Raw genomic sequence first — 14,650 nt, forward strand, 5'->3', positions numbered from 1 at the left:
CCTGAAAGAATTTTTATTATGTAGTCCAATGTCTAAAAAGATTATGAAATACCTTGACAGAGATTGATTGTCCACTGTTTCCCAGGCAAGCGTCTGACTACTATTACTATCTTGACTCTTCAATAACTGAATCTTCACATTTATCTATCTAACCTTTATTCTGAAAAGCATGACTGGAACCTATTGAAGTCACCTATATGTAACAATGAAGTTGAAGTAATAACCAATAACTGAAGCTTCACATTTATCTATCTAACCTTTATTCTGAAAAGCATGACTGGAACCTATTGAAGTAACCCATATGTAACAATGAAGTTGAAGTAACCTATATGTAACAATTATTGGAAACTGAACCAATTGTCCACCCATCTAAGAAGAACGGACGTGATGAAGTTGAAGTAACCTATATGTAACAATTATTGGAAACTGAACCAATTGTCCACCCATCTAAGAAGAACGGACGTGCAAATTGTTTATTTGATTTTCTCCTTTTCTGCTCTCTCATTTTACAGGACTCGTTTAACATTAAACAAGAATCACTCGACAGTAATGAACTGCCGAATCCAGACAAACACAAGACAAGCGGACTGGATATTGACAGTCTGAAACGGGCACGGAAGCAGGAAAAGAAAGAGAAGAGTGTCCGAAAGCGGGCGAAATGGAGTTTTAGAAGTCACGACGATCCGGCGTCCAAGGACCAAGAATCGTTGGACGCTGTGAACCGTCGCATCAAACAAGAACAAGAGGATTCAGATAACGAAGATGCCACTAACGACCTGTTTGCCGACAGTTCGTGGGATGACAGTTCCGGCCTGTCGTCAAGTGAATGGAGTGAGATAGGAGAAGACGATATGAACTTTCATGATGATGAGGAGACTGATGGGTATCTAACGTCCGCCAGTACACGAAGCACCGGGAAGAGAAGAAGGAAAACCAGGAAGACGGGACGAGGGAGAGGTCAAGCACGACGGAAGAGTGGAAATGCAACAGATCGGTATGATAGTGAAACAGGAGAAGAGACAGATGGTGAGAAGAAGATCACCGTGAAGGAAGAAACACCTGGCAGTAGAGGAAGCACTGGGGAAGTATCAGGTATGGACGCCATGCTCCCGGGGTCTCTCGGAGGAAACACAACGGATACCCCCTCACTCGGGGACGGTACTGACAAGGGAAAACGGAAACGTAAACCTCTCAATGAGAAACAAGCTGCGCGCCGCAGGAATTACTTCAGGAAGCGAAACCGCGCCGTCAAGATGTTCAAGAAGGAGAACTACCCGTGTAAGTTCTGTTCCACCATAGTGTACTCGTACGAAACATATCTGAAACATTTGAAGACCAACCATCACGGGTATGAAGTCTCCAACCTGTGCTACATTTGCGGATTCTTCTCAGCCAAGCGCAGCACCCTCGCCCATCACATACAAGACCACATCCAGCCTAGGATGAAACAGAAACAAATCTGTGAGATCTGTTGTGCGGAGGTGTACCATATCAATGGACACATCAAAGACAAACACTCTGGCTTCTTCCTACAATGTCCTCACTGCCCCAAAACGTTCCCGCGAAAGACCGAGCTGTCCAATCACATCAAGGGGATTCATATGAAGCATGAACTACGCCAGACGTTCGTGTGTGAATATTGCAACAAGGAGTTCACGTTCCTGCAATATCTCAAGCGACACATGCGCACGCATACCAATGAGAAACCGTACAAGTGTGTGTGCGGCCTTGGGTTTAACTTCAACGTGTCACTCAAGAATCATAAGCAGAAGTGTTCGGTGTTCTTACTGACAGAAAGCATGAACTCGGTATCAGGCGCCCAGGGAGCGCACGCTTTGCAACAGCAAGTGAGGAGATGAGAACCGGACCTTTTGCAACAAGTAAAGAAGAACTAAATGGAAAGAATGGAAGAATGAATGGAATCCAGGGAAGAGGAAGACCAAGGTTGGCATACATTAATCAAGTAGTGAAGGTCTCCGGAAGCAGTAGCTAGAGTGAAATGAAGGAGAAGACATCAAACAGAACGGAGTGGAGAGCTGCCAACCAATACCAGGATTGAAGAAGATGATGATGAAAGAAGAGAATGAATGGAATCCAGGGAAGAGGAAGACCAAGGTTGGCATACATTAATCAAGTAGTGAAGGCCTCCGGAAGCAGTAGCTAGAGTGAAATGAAGGAGAAGACATCAAACAGAACGAAGTGGAGAGCTGCCAACCAATACCAGGATTGAAGAAGATGATGAAAGAAGAACTATCAAGCAGAGAAATGTGTATATAATTTATAGTGAAGAGAACTAATAGCTAGGAGTGGCATTTGTATAACTTTTACAACAATTGAAAAAAACCCGCTGCGAATGAATGAAAAACGGAAAATGCGGTATTGGATTGTGGTAGATGAGCTTCAAGACAAATTGGATATCCTGAATTATTTTATTTATTTCCATTCAAGTTTCCATTCATTAGTTATTCAATACAAATCTACAAATCTCTCAATTAAATAAATATTCAACAAATGGTATACCCATCCGTAAAAGCCGGAGCTTGTGTCACGGATCGGGAATACTGCATACTATGATGAGGAAACAGGCGCAAGTGGCTGAAACGATGATTTTATCATTTATTATACCTTATTTATACTGACGTGATTGTCGATCTTTGGTCGGGAACATGATGCTCCCGTGTGGACTTAGGACGTAGACCCAATCGTCAGTGAAGTCCTTGCATTCTATCAAGTAGTATTAATTAACTAGTCTGATCCAATCCAAATCAGTTCCAACATTAGTTGATTACTCCTCATGGAAATATAAAAAAGCTTTACAACTTGTACCTACACTATTTAATTTTACAAATTGACGGGAATACACTGCATACTATGATGATGAAACAGGCGCAAGTGGCTGAAACGATGATTTTATTATTTATTATACCTTATTTATACTGACGTGATTGTCGATCTTTGGTCGAGAACATGATGCTCCCGAGTGGACTTCTGGACTTGGGATGTAGACCCAATCGTCAGTGAAGTCCTTGCATTCTATGAAGTAGTATTAATTAACTAGTCTGATCCAATCCAGATCAGTTCCAACATTAGTTGATTACTCCTCATGGAAATATAAAAAAGCTTTACAACTTGTACCTACACTATTTAATTTTACAAATTGACATTTATTGTCAGAAGCGTTGTGTCCCATTGTGTGTAGGGACCTCTACTCCCAAAATGTTCCTCTAGCTGTGATCATGAAAGTGTTCCTCATTCCGAAAGAAACGCAAGAATTGCCCCACTAGCCTTTTCGGCAGGAAAAACTATTAAAGTAATCCCCCCGTTCCCTATTGCAGGACTATGATGATGACTGGAATAATCTGGACGACCACGTCGGCAAACCTTCCCGCAGACGGTCCCTTGGTCGATTTAAAAGAAGAAGAAAAACTTGTGACATTATGAGGTTTCATTTTGTACCCCTGGTGGATTTCACCAATGACTAAATGAGAGATTTAACTAATGGGAGAATTTAAAATCATCCAAAAAGGATACGATTTAAAAGAAGAAAAAAAAAACTTGTGACATAATGAAGTTTCATTTTGTACCCCTGGTGGATTTCACCAATGACTAAATGAGAGATTTAACTAATGGGAGAATTTAAAATCATCCAAAAAGGATATTTAAATAGTCCAAAAAGGAGGAGTTTTTGAAAACTCTTGTTTGGATCATTAAAAGCTCCTTTTTGGAGCATTATAAATTCTCCCATTAGTCAAATCTCTCAATAAGTCATTGGTGAAATCCACCATAAGTAAAATGTACGTTTGCACCTTCAGTTTGTACTCTTGACTGGCTTGTCTGCATACCACAATATTGTTTCATTGAAAAATTAATAGTGGGGGTGCAAACTTCAATTTACTCAAAGTACCTTTGAAATTGAACATTTCCTCTACAGTGATTTCTCCCTATGTACATGTGTGAATGTTAGAATGTTATTTTAAATAACCTAATGAGTGCAAAGCTCGAAATACAGAAAATGAGACTTTTGTCCAATGTTCCAAATATCGTACTTTAGAAGGATATCCTTTTTCTGCTCTTTCATTTTCCAGGAATGGTGTAGAACTGGTTTTTGGGGGATTTTTTTCACATTTCCTCACACAAATGAGCTTTGATCTTGAAATTTGTCGCAACGACCTATGAACTCAAAGCGAGAAAGTTTTAGATAACACTTCAGTCGATAATTTAAGACCGGTTTTAGCGTCACCTATGTAAAGCTACGCCGAGTAAGGCCAATAAATGGATGGGTGACTTAAACCTTATATTGGGAATAAAGGGAGAACGGGCTCTAGTCTCCGCTGAGCAAGGCCAATAAATGGATGGGTGACATAAAGGAATAAAGGGAGAACGGGCTCTAGTCTTGATTTTAAATCATTACATGTAAGGAAAATCAATAATAATAATAAAGTGAATATATTAAACAAATTAGGTAGGTACATACCTAGGTAGTGATTTTTTTTAACTACGATCGAATAAACTACGGGCTAAAAAATTCCCGGAGGGACGGGCCCAGCTTTTGTTCCTTAAAAATCGAAATGAGCTCGTGGGCCGCAGTTTGTGCACACCTGATGTAGAGAAAGCGGTTGGAAGAAATGGAATAACCAGATTGTCGTCATTAAATTTGTGAGGCCCGGTTCGAGTACCTATGTAAAAAAAAAAAAAAAATAATAAAAAAATAATTTTTCGTGAAAATTCTTTTTTTATTACATACTTGAACCGGGCCTAAGATGTACACCTAGGTAAGTACATTTTCACATTCTTAAAGTTACTCAAGTTTACTGACCAGGCTCAAACACTGATGATGATCTTTGGAAAAAAGGAATAGAGCGTGGAGTTAGGTACCTGGTTGTGGAACAGGCCACAATATTTGTGTTTGGGAACTAAAATAAAAATATCTCGTACATACATAGGTACTCGTAAATAATACCTACTTGTTACTAAATACATCATCCACTTGGTTATCTATTAAAAAAAATCCGAATTGGGATCAACGGATTTTAGTCGTGTAGGGGCCTCATGTAAGCAGTAATAGAAAGCAATACACCTAAACCTATGAGGGTAATGAAAAGTCGTGCGCGTCACGCTCCGCACGTGACTGTACGCTAGCGTACTCTACCGGCAGTTTGAAGAACTATTCTCTGATAACGTTTGTTTACTTTTTTTGTTCGTGTCGAGGAAAGGATGAACTCTTTTTTTGAACGGGTAAAAAAAAAAAATGAATTGATTTTTTAATTTTTATAAAATTTATACCCAATTTTACTCATATGAAAGGCAATAAACAATAAAGGCTGAGAAATCCCTTTGGAGTACCTTCAGAAGTCCCGGAACCCCGGAAGGCCCAGTTTCAATTTCATACTACGCCTGCCATGAGTGGCAAGTTTGATTATGGTCCGATTCAAGAATAGGTAAGTGCCAGCCTAGTTAGCTTAGTTGGTAGTGCGTCTGCCTTGTAATCGCTCGCGGGTTCGATTCCCGCCCGGGGCGGATTTTATCCTGATGGGATAATGTTTGTTCTCGGAACGGCTGGCTTTCTCCTATCCTGTCTTCCTTCTCTCTTTGATTTTGGGGTGATAAGACCATAGCATTTACAGTTCCCTCTGTCAAACCTCTTAAAAGAAAAAAGAATAGGTAAGTGATACCTAAAGTCTGAGGTTGTGGTTATGTACCAGGTTGAGTTGAGACAGGATATTGTTTCTACAGTGTGGCATGGGAGTGGTAAACAGGGCAAGTTTACCAACCTTGCCTATCTCAACCCGGTACATAACCACGACGGTAGGTCTGTACTATTACTGGAACTTGGCCTGTTGCATTGCCATTCCCTCGGATTTTCACAAGCCAGCACAGCAGCATGTTGAATGAACCACAACCAGTTCTCAATGGATCACTAAAGTTGTAACGTGTGTAGATGGTATCTGTATGGGTGACCAGTTAGGAAAACTCATTCTGCTTTATTTTTCTGACTTGGCTGGGTGAGGTTCATGTGAATGTACTCACATGAACCTCACAGGCAGGTTTTAAATGGATGGAGGGTAAAATCCACTTCAATAAAATCCTTAGCAGTCAAACAGTAATGTTTTGAATCTCTACTTATCAAACAAAGTTTCCAACTTTGAGTCCTACAATGTTGGAAAGATTGGTGTTAAATATGCCTGGGACACCTGGGAATAATATCTGGGTTCTTTCCATGTGGTACCTGCCTGTGGTCGTGGTTATGTACCAGGTTGGGTTAGCCAAGGTTGGTAAAGTAACCCATGCCAAACTGGGTACTTGTGCAGAAGTCACGTCCGTGGAATATTGCTACCAAAGGAACTGGCACAAATAAGCAGTGACCAGTGTTATTATAGGGTTAGGTTAAACACAAGAAGGAGTTTTCACAATTAGAGCAGTGATTAGTGTTATTATAGGATCAGGATGGATACAAAAAGGAGCTTTTCTTTTCCACGGTTGTGACTTCTGCATAATTACGCCAAACTGTAGAGACAATGTCCTGTCTCAACCAGTCCGAACTTAACCCAACCTGGTACATAGCCACAACCTAAAGCCAATGCAGCCCAAATTAGGCTCTACCAGGTGATACTTCTATCTGGTGTCAAATGGTAGACAAATGTGTGCAGAATTGCAGATCTGCTTTCATGGATTTTGCCTTTCTTTGTCGTGTTGTGTCTAGATATGTAACCATTCAGATCAATCCAGAAGACGAGAGCCTGTGTAATCAACTGGTCGATATAAAGAGTCATCATGTGTATCAAGCGATAAGATACACCATCAAAGCGGTACACGGGGATTTTGGACTGGCATGTATTCAGAATATCATTGCAGGTAAGGTTTAGAATAGGCATTAGAAATAAAAATTAATGTTATGAAGAAATAGGTATTAGAAATAAAAGTTAATGTTATGATTCATAACAACAACAACTTCATAAGTTATGAAGAAATTGGTATTAGAAACAAAAAATAATGTTATGAAGAAATACTTATGTATTCAAAATAAAAATTAATGTTATGAAGAAATAGGCATTAGAAATTAAAATTAATGTTATAAGTTATAAAGTTTATTTTATTAAAGTTAAAATAAGAAAGTGGAAAAAAGGAAATTGCTTCTTTTTTTGTACTACCTATTATTGTTTTTTGCTCTATGTTTGTTCTGTCTTATTGAAAAATAAAGTTAATTAAAAAAAAAAAAATAATAATTAAAAAAAAAAACATTCATGCGTTGCCTGCGAGGGAGCTTTTGCTCGGGACATTTAATGTAACGTCATCGCCTACGAGAGCGTATGCCGTGACGTCAAAGTTCACGATTTACCGGTATTTTTTAATCGATTTATCTCGGGATCTAGAAGTTGTAGAAGAAAAAGAAAAGTTCCGTTGGTCCTCATTTTTCCTGCTCTGTGACTTTGAAACATCACCCAAGTAAGCCCAACTGATCCATTGTTGATCTGGTTGCTAAGAAACAGACTAGTTACTGGGTGGTCGTATTTGCAATACTGTGTGTATAAAAAGACACCACAAGGCAGTAATTCTTTGATATGGGGTATAGTCACAAAAAAAGACGTTTTCCTCAAAAAAGAAGACAGAGAATTTGCTCTATATTTAGTGTTCATCTTTTTTTTTTTTTTTTTTTTTTTTTTTTTCACATTACAGCTCTGCTGAACACTAAAAGGAGAAAAATAAAGTAGAATGCCGCGCCGCAGGCGAAATTTTTGAAATAATTGATCTACAACCTTTCAGATTCAGAAAAATAATAGTAAATATCCTCTAACACGTTTTCATTTTCTTCTCTCAATTTTTTTAATGTCTTTTCTTTCCCTTGATCTTTAGCCCGTCCTTCCTTTATTATTACGATAGTAATAAAAAGGTATAAGGGACGGGCTATTGTATTCGCTTCAGTGTCGTCTGTCTGTCGGTTTGTCCTCATAGAAGGACTTATCCAAACCTGGTCGACCTATATATCAAATTAAAGGTCTTTTTACCAGGAACACGAAAGTGGAAACTCTATGCTCTCCACTCCATTCTGTTTTTAGCCTCGTTTAAACTAAATCCAAACTCAACTTGTGTAGTGTGTACCTATCGTGAATGAACACAGTAGATAAAAATCCAAATACAAAAAATGTTTTAAACACCTCCTTCAGGTATTAATGTTTCATAACAGTAGAACCTCGATTATTTCAACTAGGTAATTGGGACCGGGGGTAGTTGAAGTGATCACTTTCTATGATCTTTTCCTCTGATAAGATAGGATATCCTTTGAAAGATAGAAAAAACAATGTGGATTTTGGAGTTGAAATAATAGAGATTTGAAATAATGGAAGTTGAAATAATTGAGGTTCCACTGTACTTGTTCAAGCAAAGCATTTACAAATGTTCCTGCTGAAATGATGCTATTAAATTTTCATGTTGCTACCGGGATTGAAGCCTAGTCTTCCAGATTACAAGTTCAAAGTTCTGCCTCTGAACTAGTGAGCTTTAGTTAGTTCCACATTACATAAGCTTGCATTTCTTTTTTACATTCTATTACAATAAATCTAGCAAAGCTAACTTTTTTTTTAATATTGCATAAGCTTGCATTACTTTTTTAGTCCGTCCTTCCTTTATTATTACAATAGTAATAAAAAGGTATAAGGGGCGGACTATTGTATTCGCTTCGATGTCGTCTGTCTGTTCCCATAGAAGGACTTATCCAAACCTGGTCGACCTATATATCAAATTATTACATTCTATTACAATAAATCTAGCAAAGCTAACTTTTTTTTTAAACTGTAAAGTGTAATTACTAATAACAAATTCTTACCTAATTGAAGCTTGCAAATTTATCAGAATCTAGGGTCCAAGAACATCCGTTATCTACTTTACGTTTTCAGTAAGTACTTTAGTGCTAGTGATAACAAGAGTAGGAAAATGGAAATCAACGAAGCGGAGAGAAATTTCCCTGTAAAAACAAACAAATTATTGGAATGCAAAATCTTTTCACTGTAGGTAGGTACAGTAGGAATTAAAAATAGTGGATGCTTTGCTATGTGCATCCTATTATATGATTGGAGATCCACCAATTGTGTGTTTTTTTTTTTATATATAACGCCTCTCTCTTTCTCTCTCTCTTTCTCTCTCTCTTTCTCTTTTTCTCTTCCCTCCTTCCCTCTCCTTCTCTCCTTCTCCTCTCCTCAATTTAAAAAGAGCCATTTTAAATGATCAACATAAATGTTGTTTCCCAATACACAATACCTACACAAAACACCTAGGTACACACTAAAATCGAAAAAAAGTACCTATGCAGTGCAATAATCAAATGAACGCGACACAAGGGATCAAGAAGAGACCACCTTAACATAATACACTAAATTTCATGCTTTGACTTGAACTTGAACCACCAACCTCCACATCCGTAGTCGATTCAAGTGGTTACTTATTTCCACTAACTCTACTGGCACAGCTCCCACTTTCACTTCCTAGCGAGGAACCAAATTATCACCCCTGCACACCTCTCTCTCTCCTTGTTGGTCCTTATTCAAATGATTTCTCTTCTGATTAGTGATTAGGTTACCTCTTTCTCAGACCTAGTAGAGTGCCTAGTGCTTGTAGTCATATAACAAGTGATATAATCACGAGCGTTCCTGGATCAGTTGTGTGTTTACCATTCAGGCGAACAGAGCTAGGTAAGGTTTGTGGAGTTTTTGCTATCGGAAAAAAAAAGTATATTTTATCACTTACTGTTACTAATCGAAAAAAAGGCCCATCGAAATAACAATTTTCCATCACGGTAAGATTAATAAATTATAATAATATTTTCTATCACAATCAATTGGGAGTTGTTAAAAGAATTTCCGAATTAATTAATTTCAACATAAATTTCATTCACACCAATTGTACATATACAAAATTGAAAATACCATAATGGAAATCAAAAATGCTTGAAAACTGGATCATCCACATACTTGAAGCTTAAGCTCGAAAGGAACAAGAAGCAGTTGTCATAAGAAGAAAGAAGATCTATGAAAGAATGAACTGCCATAGACCTGAGCTTTTCCCTCCTCAGTCGACACAAACTTGAGCTATTCTGCTAAAGTTTTAGACGAGGAGGGTTCAGCTCAAAGTTTATTGAGCTCGAGATTGAATTGTTCTGATGAATAAAATAAAAAATCATACCTACCTAAATAGAAAATTAAAAATCAAAGACAACTTAAATTCGATATTCAATTAGAAAATGGATTTTTACCTTTTAATATCTACCTAGTTGAATGTTAAGTGTTTTATCAACATTTTACTCTTCTTTTACTTTCTTTACCCTGATTTTCGCAAAATCCTTTCTTATTGCACACCTAGACCATAAAAGGAATATTCCTACCAAATTTCAGCTTTCTAGGTGTTGTGGTTCATAAACTCTCTCTTTTAAAATGCAGAGGTAGAGCTCTAAGGTCAGAGGTTGGATTCCAGAACAGGTAAGGTGGATATCGCCTTACCTGACTTTGTTTCACTGTCGGAGGAAGCACTGTGCAAAATTAACTCCCCTTTAAAAGATTCTCTACCATTGCACATGTGACATGTTTGGCAACAATACCTATTTTTTTTGCTGTCACATTGATCTGGACACACTTATAGGTAGATACTGATAGGAAGGTACCTGCTCTTTGTTTACGTAACGAGATTTTTTCATGATACCCACTAAAAGTAAAAAGGTGGTAAATTTCCAGAGAATTATGTAAACTCCATCCTCTTTGTAGCAAAATAAATTTAGATTTTTTCAATGTTTTTGAACCCATTCAGAGGTTGAAAAGAGTCATAGGAACTCTCAAGCTGTGTCCACTGTCCACACATAGTTTACGGCCGTCGCTCAACGGTCTATCTATGCCAATCGACGGGGTGAATCTATGTCGTCAAGGCAGTGTGGACGGTTTCAGTCGACGTCGATCAACGGCCGTCGACCATGTGTGGACACAGCTTAAGGGTTAGGTGGTAGAGAACGCCCCAGGCTATAACCTCGCCTAGCGGTTACCTTGCAAAAGTCATTCTCAATTATAAACCAAAGGAATAATAATAATAATAGTGCTTATTTATACTGCTCGCATAGGACTGAAAAGTCCCTTTACTCCAGCAGTAGGCTACTACTATTATTGTGGTCAAATTCTCAAATTATATTGAGGATAAAATTCCATACCTCAGCTGGGATTGAACCCACGCCCTCCTGTTTACCAGGAAAAGAAGAGAATTAAGTAAATTTTGGGAGAGAGAAATTTTGGGAGAGCAGAAAGTAGATTGGTAGAGAGGAAACTGAAAGAACTTTTGGAGGTAGGAATGACTTGTGATAGAATGATCAAAGAAATAAACAATATAAATACTTACCTACCTAGCTTGACACATTCTGAAATCTGAAAACTATTAAGTATGGAACCACATCATCATGGGAGTTCGAAGGGTTAGGTGGTAGAGAACGCCTCAGGCAACCTCGCCTAGCGGTTACCTTCCAATTTAAGAGTCTATTAACAAAATGAATGACTCATTCTGAGAACTATTAAGTATATTGTACTATTAAACATTATCTCCCCAGTGTGTGGAATGTGACTGGATCTTGAATTTATAATATAAGATTCCCGGTGTTTACAACTGGTGTGGGTAGGTACTTGTTGTTATCATTTGCTCGGTTGGCACTGATTTAATTCTTACTAAATACCCACTATAATAAATGTTAATAAAAAAAATTCTTACTAATCTTTTTTCTAAGGGTTTAATGTCAATTAAATAGGTATTGAAAAAATCGTTGTATTAAATATTGAAACGTTGATTTTAAATCGATTTCCCATTGAATTTTATCTCAAGTTGACAAGTACCTACTCAGTAGGTTTACTTATTTTGTCCACACATTATTATTAGATTATTACTTATGTACCTACTCTTTTCTTATCCTTATCCTAACAGTATAATCGTAGTTTAGTTTAGGAAAGTGTTACGTATTTCCATTTTCGATGTTCGTTGTTTTTCGTCAGCCTAGTTCGCTTGGATGGTAGCGCGTCTGCCTTGTGCTAAGTCGTGCGTTTGATTTCCGCCCGGGGCGGATTTTATCCTGAAGGGACAAGGTTCTTTCTCGGAACAGCGGTCTTTCCCCTCTCTCGTCGCTTTCGGGAGAGTTTCGGGACGATAAGACCTCAGCAGTTACAGTTCCCTCTATGAAACCTTCTTTTCTCCTTTTTCTTTACTGACCACCGAAAATTTGACCCAATTACATTACTTTCCTTCTGATAGGATAAGGAAAGTAAATAATTTTAAAAATAATAATAATAAAAAAAAAATAGATAAGGAAAAAAAAAAGATAGTAAAATTAGATAAGGAAAGTAAAAATGATCCTACTTTGGCTACGAACTTTAGTAACCTCTATCTCTATAATATATAAGGAAGCTCTAAATTCGGGGGGACCCCCTAAAACTAGTCTCAATAGGAATCGTCGTTACATAAAAACCACTTTACAGACTTGGTGAAAGTTACCTACTTCACGACAAGACATTGTTACTATCATCTGAGAGTACTAGTACGGTAGAACCTCGATTATTCCAAATTCCATTATTTCAACTCCAAAAATCGGGGGGTTTTCGAAGGAAATCCTACTTATTTTATCAGAGGAAGAGAATGTTCAAGTAATGAGACTAATGATAATGACGAAGAAGACAATATCGAAGACTGTTTTTTGTTTGTTTTATTTAAAAATAAAAGAGTATTTATTCCCTATTTTGTTCTTTGGTAAATTTGGCCCCATTATCATTGTTTTATACGGCTTTTCGATTATTTCAACTTTTATACAGAACCTCGATAATTTCAACTACCCTCGGTCCCAATTGGTTGAAATAATCGAGGTTCTACTATACTAGTACTATCTTTATGAGATATGTAAGTGGTATTGCTATGATCTTCAGACATTAATATTGTCAGATAGTGCTAGGTAGCTAGATTCTATAGTTCTAGACCTAGAGTCTAGACTAAACAATATGTTGTATGCCTGTCTTCTTTAGCCTAATCATGTACCTACTACAGAATGTTAAATGTTTGGTTATGCTCTTCCTTCTAGTCATTCCCAACCAGTATCTGTCCACAGACCAAGATCTCTTCTTCGTTCTTCCACTGAGTTCTATCTAAAAAAGTGTTTGGGTTATTGCCAAATCACGTGTCAAGAAAACTTACTATAGTGAGGAATGGGATGCAAAAGTTAATAATATTCATACGTATGTCATATGTAATAACTTTTTCCTGTTCGGATGTCAATTTTCTTGACTTGATGCCTTGGAGCTTTAGATAACAAATGATTATTTATAGCAACAGTGTAAGGATGGGTTAACTTATTTTTTGTTAAGATGCCATGACTGCACGGATAGGTATGCCACAGGACTGTAGGTAACTATGTAACTTACAAGTTTTCCCTTGTTTGATGTCATTTTTCCTTTTTTATGACCGACAACATGAGCACAGTATTTCATCATATAATGAGTTTTTCCCTTGCTGTGATGTCATTTTTGGTGTCCTGCCCAAGCTCAAGACAGAGTTTTATTGATCATCATATCATAACAAGGAGGCTACTCATAAATACTCCCTTAGTTCATTTTCCTCTTTTTTAGCCCGTCCTTCCTTTATTATTACAATAGTAATAAAAAGGTATAAGGGACGGACTATTGTATTCGCTTCGGTGTCTGTCGGTCGGTCGGTCTGTCTGTCCCCATAGAAGGACTTATCCAAACCTGGTCGACCTATATATCAAATTAAAGGTCTTTTTACCAGGAACACGAAAATGGTGGTGCAAATTTTGTCCAGAAAACCATAAAGCCAAAAAACCAAAAAAACTAGTTTTTGGGGGATTTTTTTCACATTTTCTCACACAAATGAGCTCTGATCTCGAAATTTGTCGCGACGACCTATGAACTCAAAGCGAGAAAGTTTTAGATAACACTTCAGCCGATCATTTAAGACCCGCCGAATCGAATGGTGAAACATTTAGAACTGTCCGACTTACAGTTGAGAAGTTTAATGTAATAGAAAGTCGTGTGATGTTCACACCAGATTTTTTTACGTGTTGTCGTGTTGGTTGTTGCCCCTTCATTTTTTTAAGATCATTGAGCTAAAAAACGCTTCTGCAAAATAAAATTCCCTGAAATACGGACTGCAATCTTTACTAGGAATCCTAGAAGATTACACTTTTAGACCAAAATAAATAATCTCACTGGGAGTCACTGGAATGAAACTGGGACGTGTGATTGTGTGATGGTGTTTAAGAGGGGATGAGGTGTGTGATGCGATGGTGTGTGTGGTGTGTGGGTATGGATGGTGTGTGGTGTGATTGTGTATATGGTGGGATGAGGTGTGTGGTGCGATGGTGTGTGTGTGATTGATGGTGTGTGGTGTATGTATATGATGGGATGAGGTGTGTGGTGCAATGGTATGGGTGGTGTGATTGATGTTATGGTGAGAATGTTGTGTGTTTTGTGTCTGTTGTGTGTTTTTGTTTGTTGTTGTATAAAAGCCATGTCTTGTTCCATCAGTCAGGTATGAAATAATCCTATTTTCCTTTCACGGACAGTATATTTGCATTGTCGTCCGGGGGCTGGGACGCAGCCATTTTGTGTAGTTTCGTGGTGTTGTTTTGGTT

The 14,650-nt window shown here is 37.8% G+C and overlaps 2 protein-coding genes across 3 annotated transcripts in view; both read left to right on the forward strand.

Annotated features, from left to right (window-relative positions):
- The first annotated feature begins 436 nt into the window (after nt 1-436).
- LOC113473382 (zinc finger protein 341-like) lies at nt 437-2,853 on the forward strand. The gene is made up of 2 exons (XM_026833038.1): nt 437-1,901; nt 2,082-2,853. Exon 1 carries the CDS (start codon nt 852-854, stop codon nt 1,857-1,859), a length of 1,008 nt encoding a protein of 335 aa, XP_026688839.1. The 5' UTR covers nt 437-851; the 3' UTR covers nt 1,860-1,901; nt 2,082-2,853.
- A 2,362-nt stretch (nt 2,854-5,215) lies between these two features.
- LOC103523237 (ribonuclease P/MRP protein subunit POP5) overlaps nt 5,216-14,650 on the forward strand; it is a 22,912-nt gene continuing 13,477 nt past the window's right edge. The window contains exons 1-2 of one of the 2 annotated variants that reach the window (XM_017449296.2): nt 5,216-5,438; nt 6,701-6,852. In XM_017449296.2, coding sequence (XP_017304785.1) covers nt 5,419-5,438; nt 6,701-6,852 — 172 coding nt within the window. In that variant the 5' untranslated portion in view covers nt 5,216-5,418. The remainder of the gene's footprint in view (nt 5,439-6,700; nt 6,853-14,650) is intronic. The other variant, XM_008488300.3, reaches the window with a different exon arrangement.

Source organism: Diaphorina citri, unplaced genomic scaffold (genome assembly GCF_000475195.1).
Source record: "Diaphorina citri unplaced genomic scaffold, Diaci psyllid genome assembly version 1.1 scaffold83, whole genome shotgun sequence".
In the NCBI taxonomy this organism is placed as follows: domain Eukaryota; kingdom Metazoa; phylum Arthropoda; class Insecta; order Hemiptera; family Psyllidae; genus Diaphorina; species Diaphorina citri.

Excerpts from the sequence above, each read along its gene's own strand:
- LOC113473382 (XM_026833038.1), top strand. The coding sequence starts at position 852 with ATGAACTTTCATGATGATGAGGAGACTGATGGGTATCTAACGTCCGCC.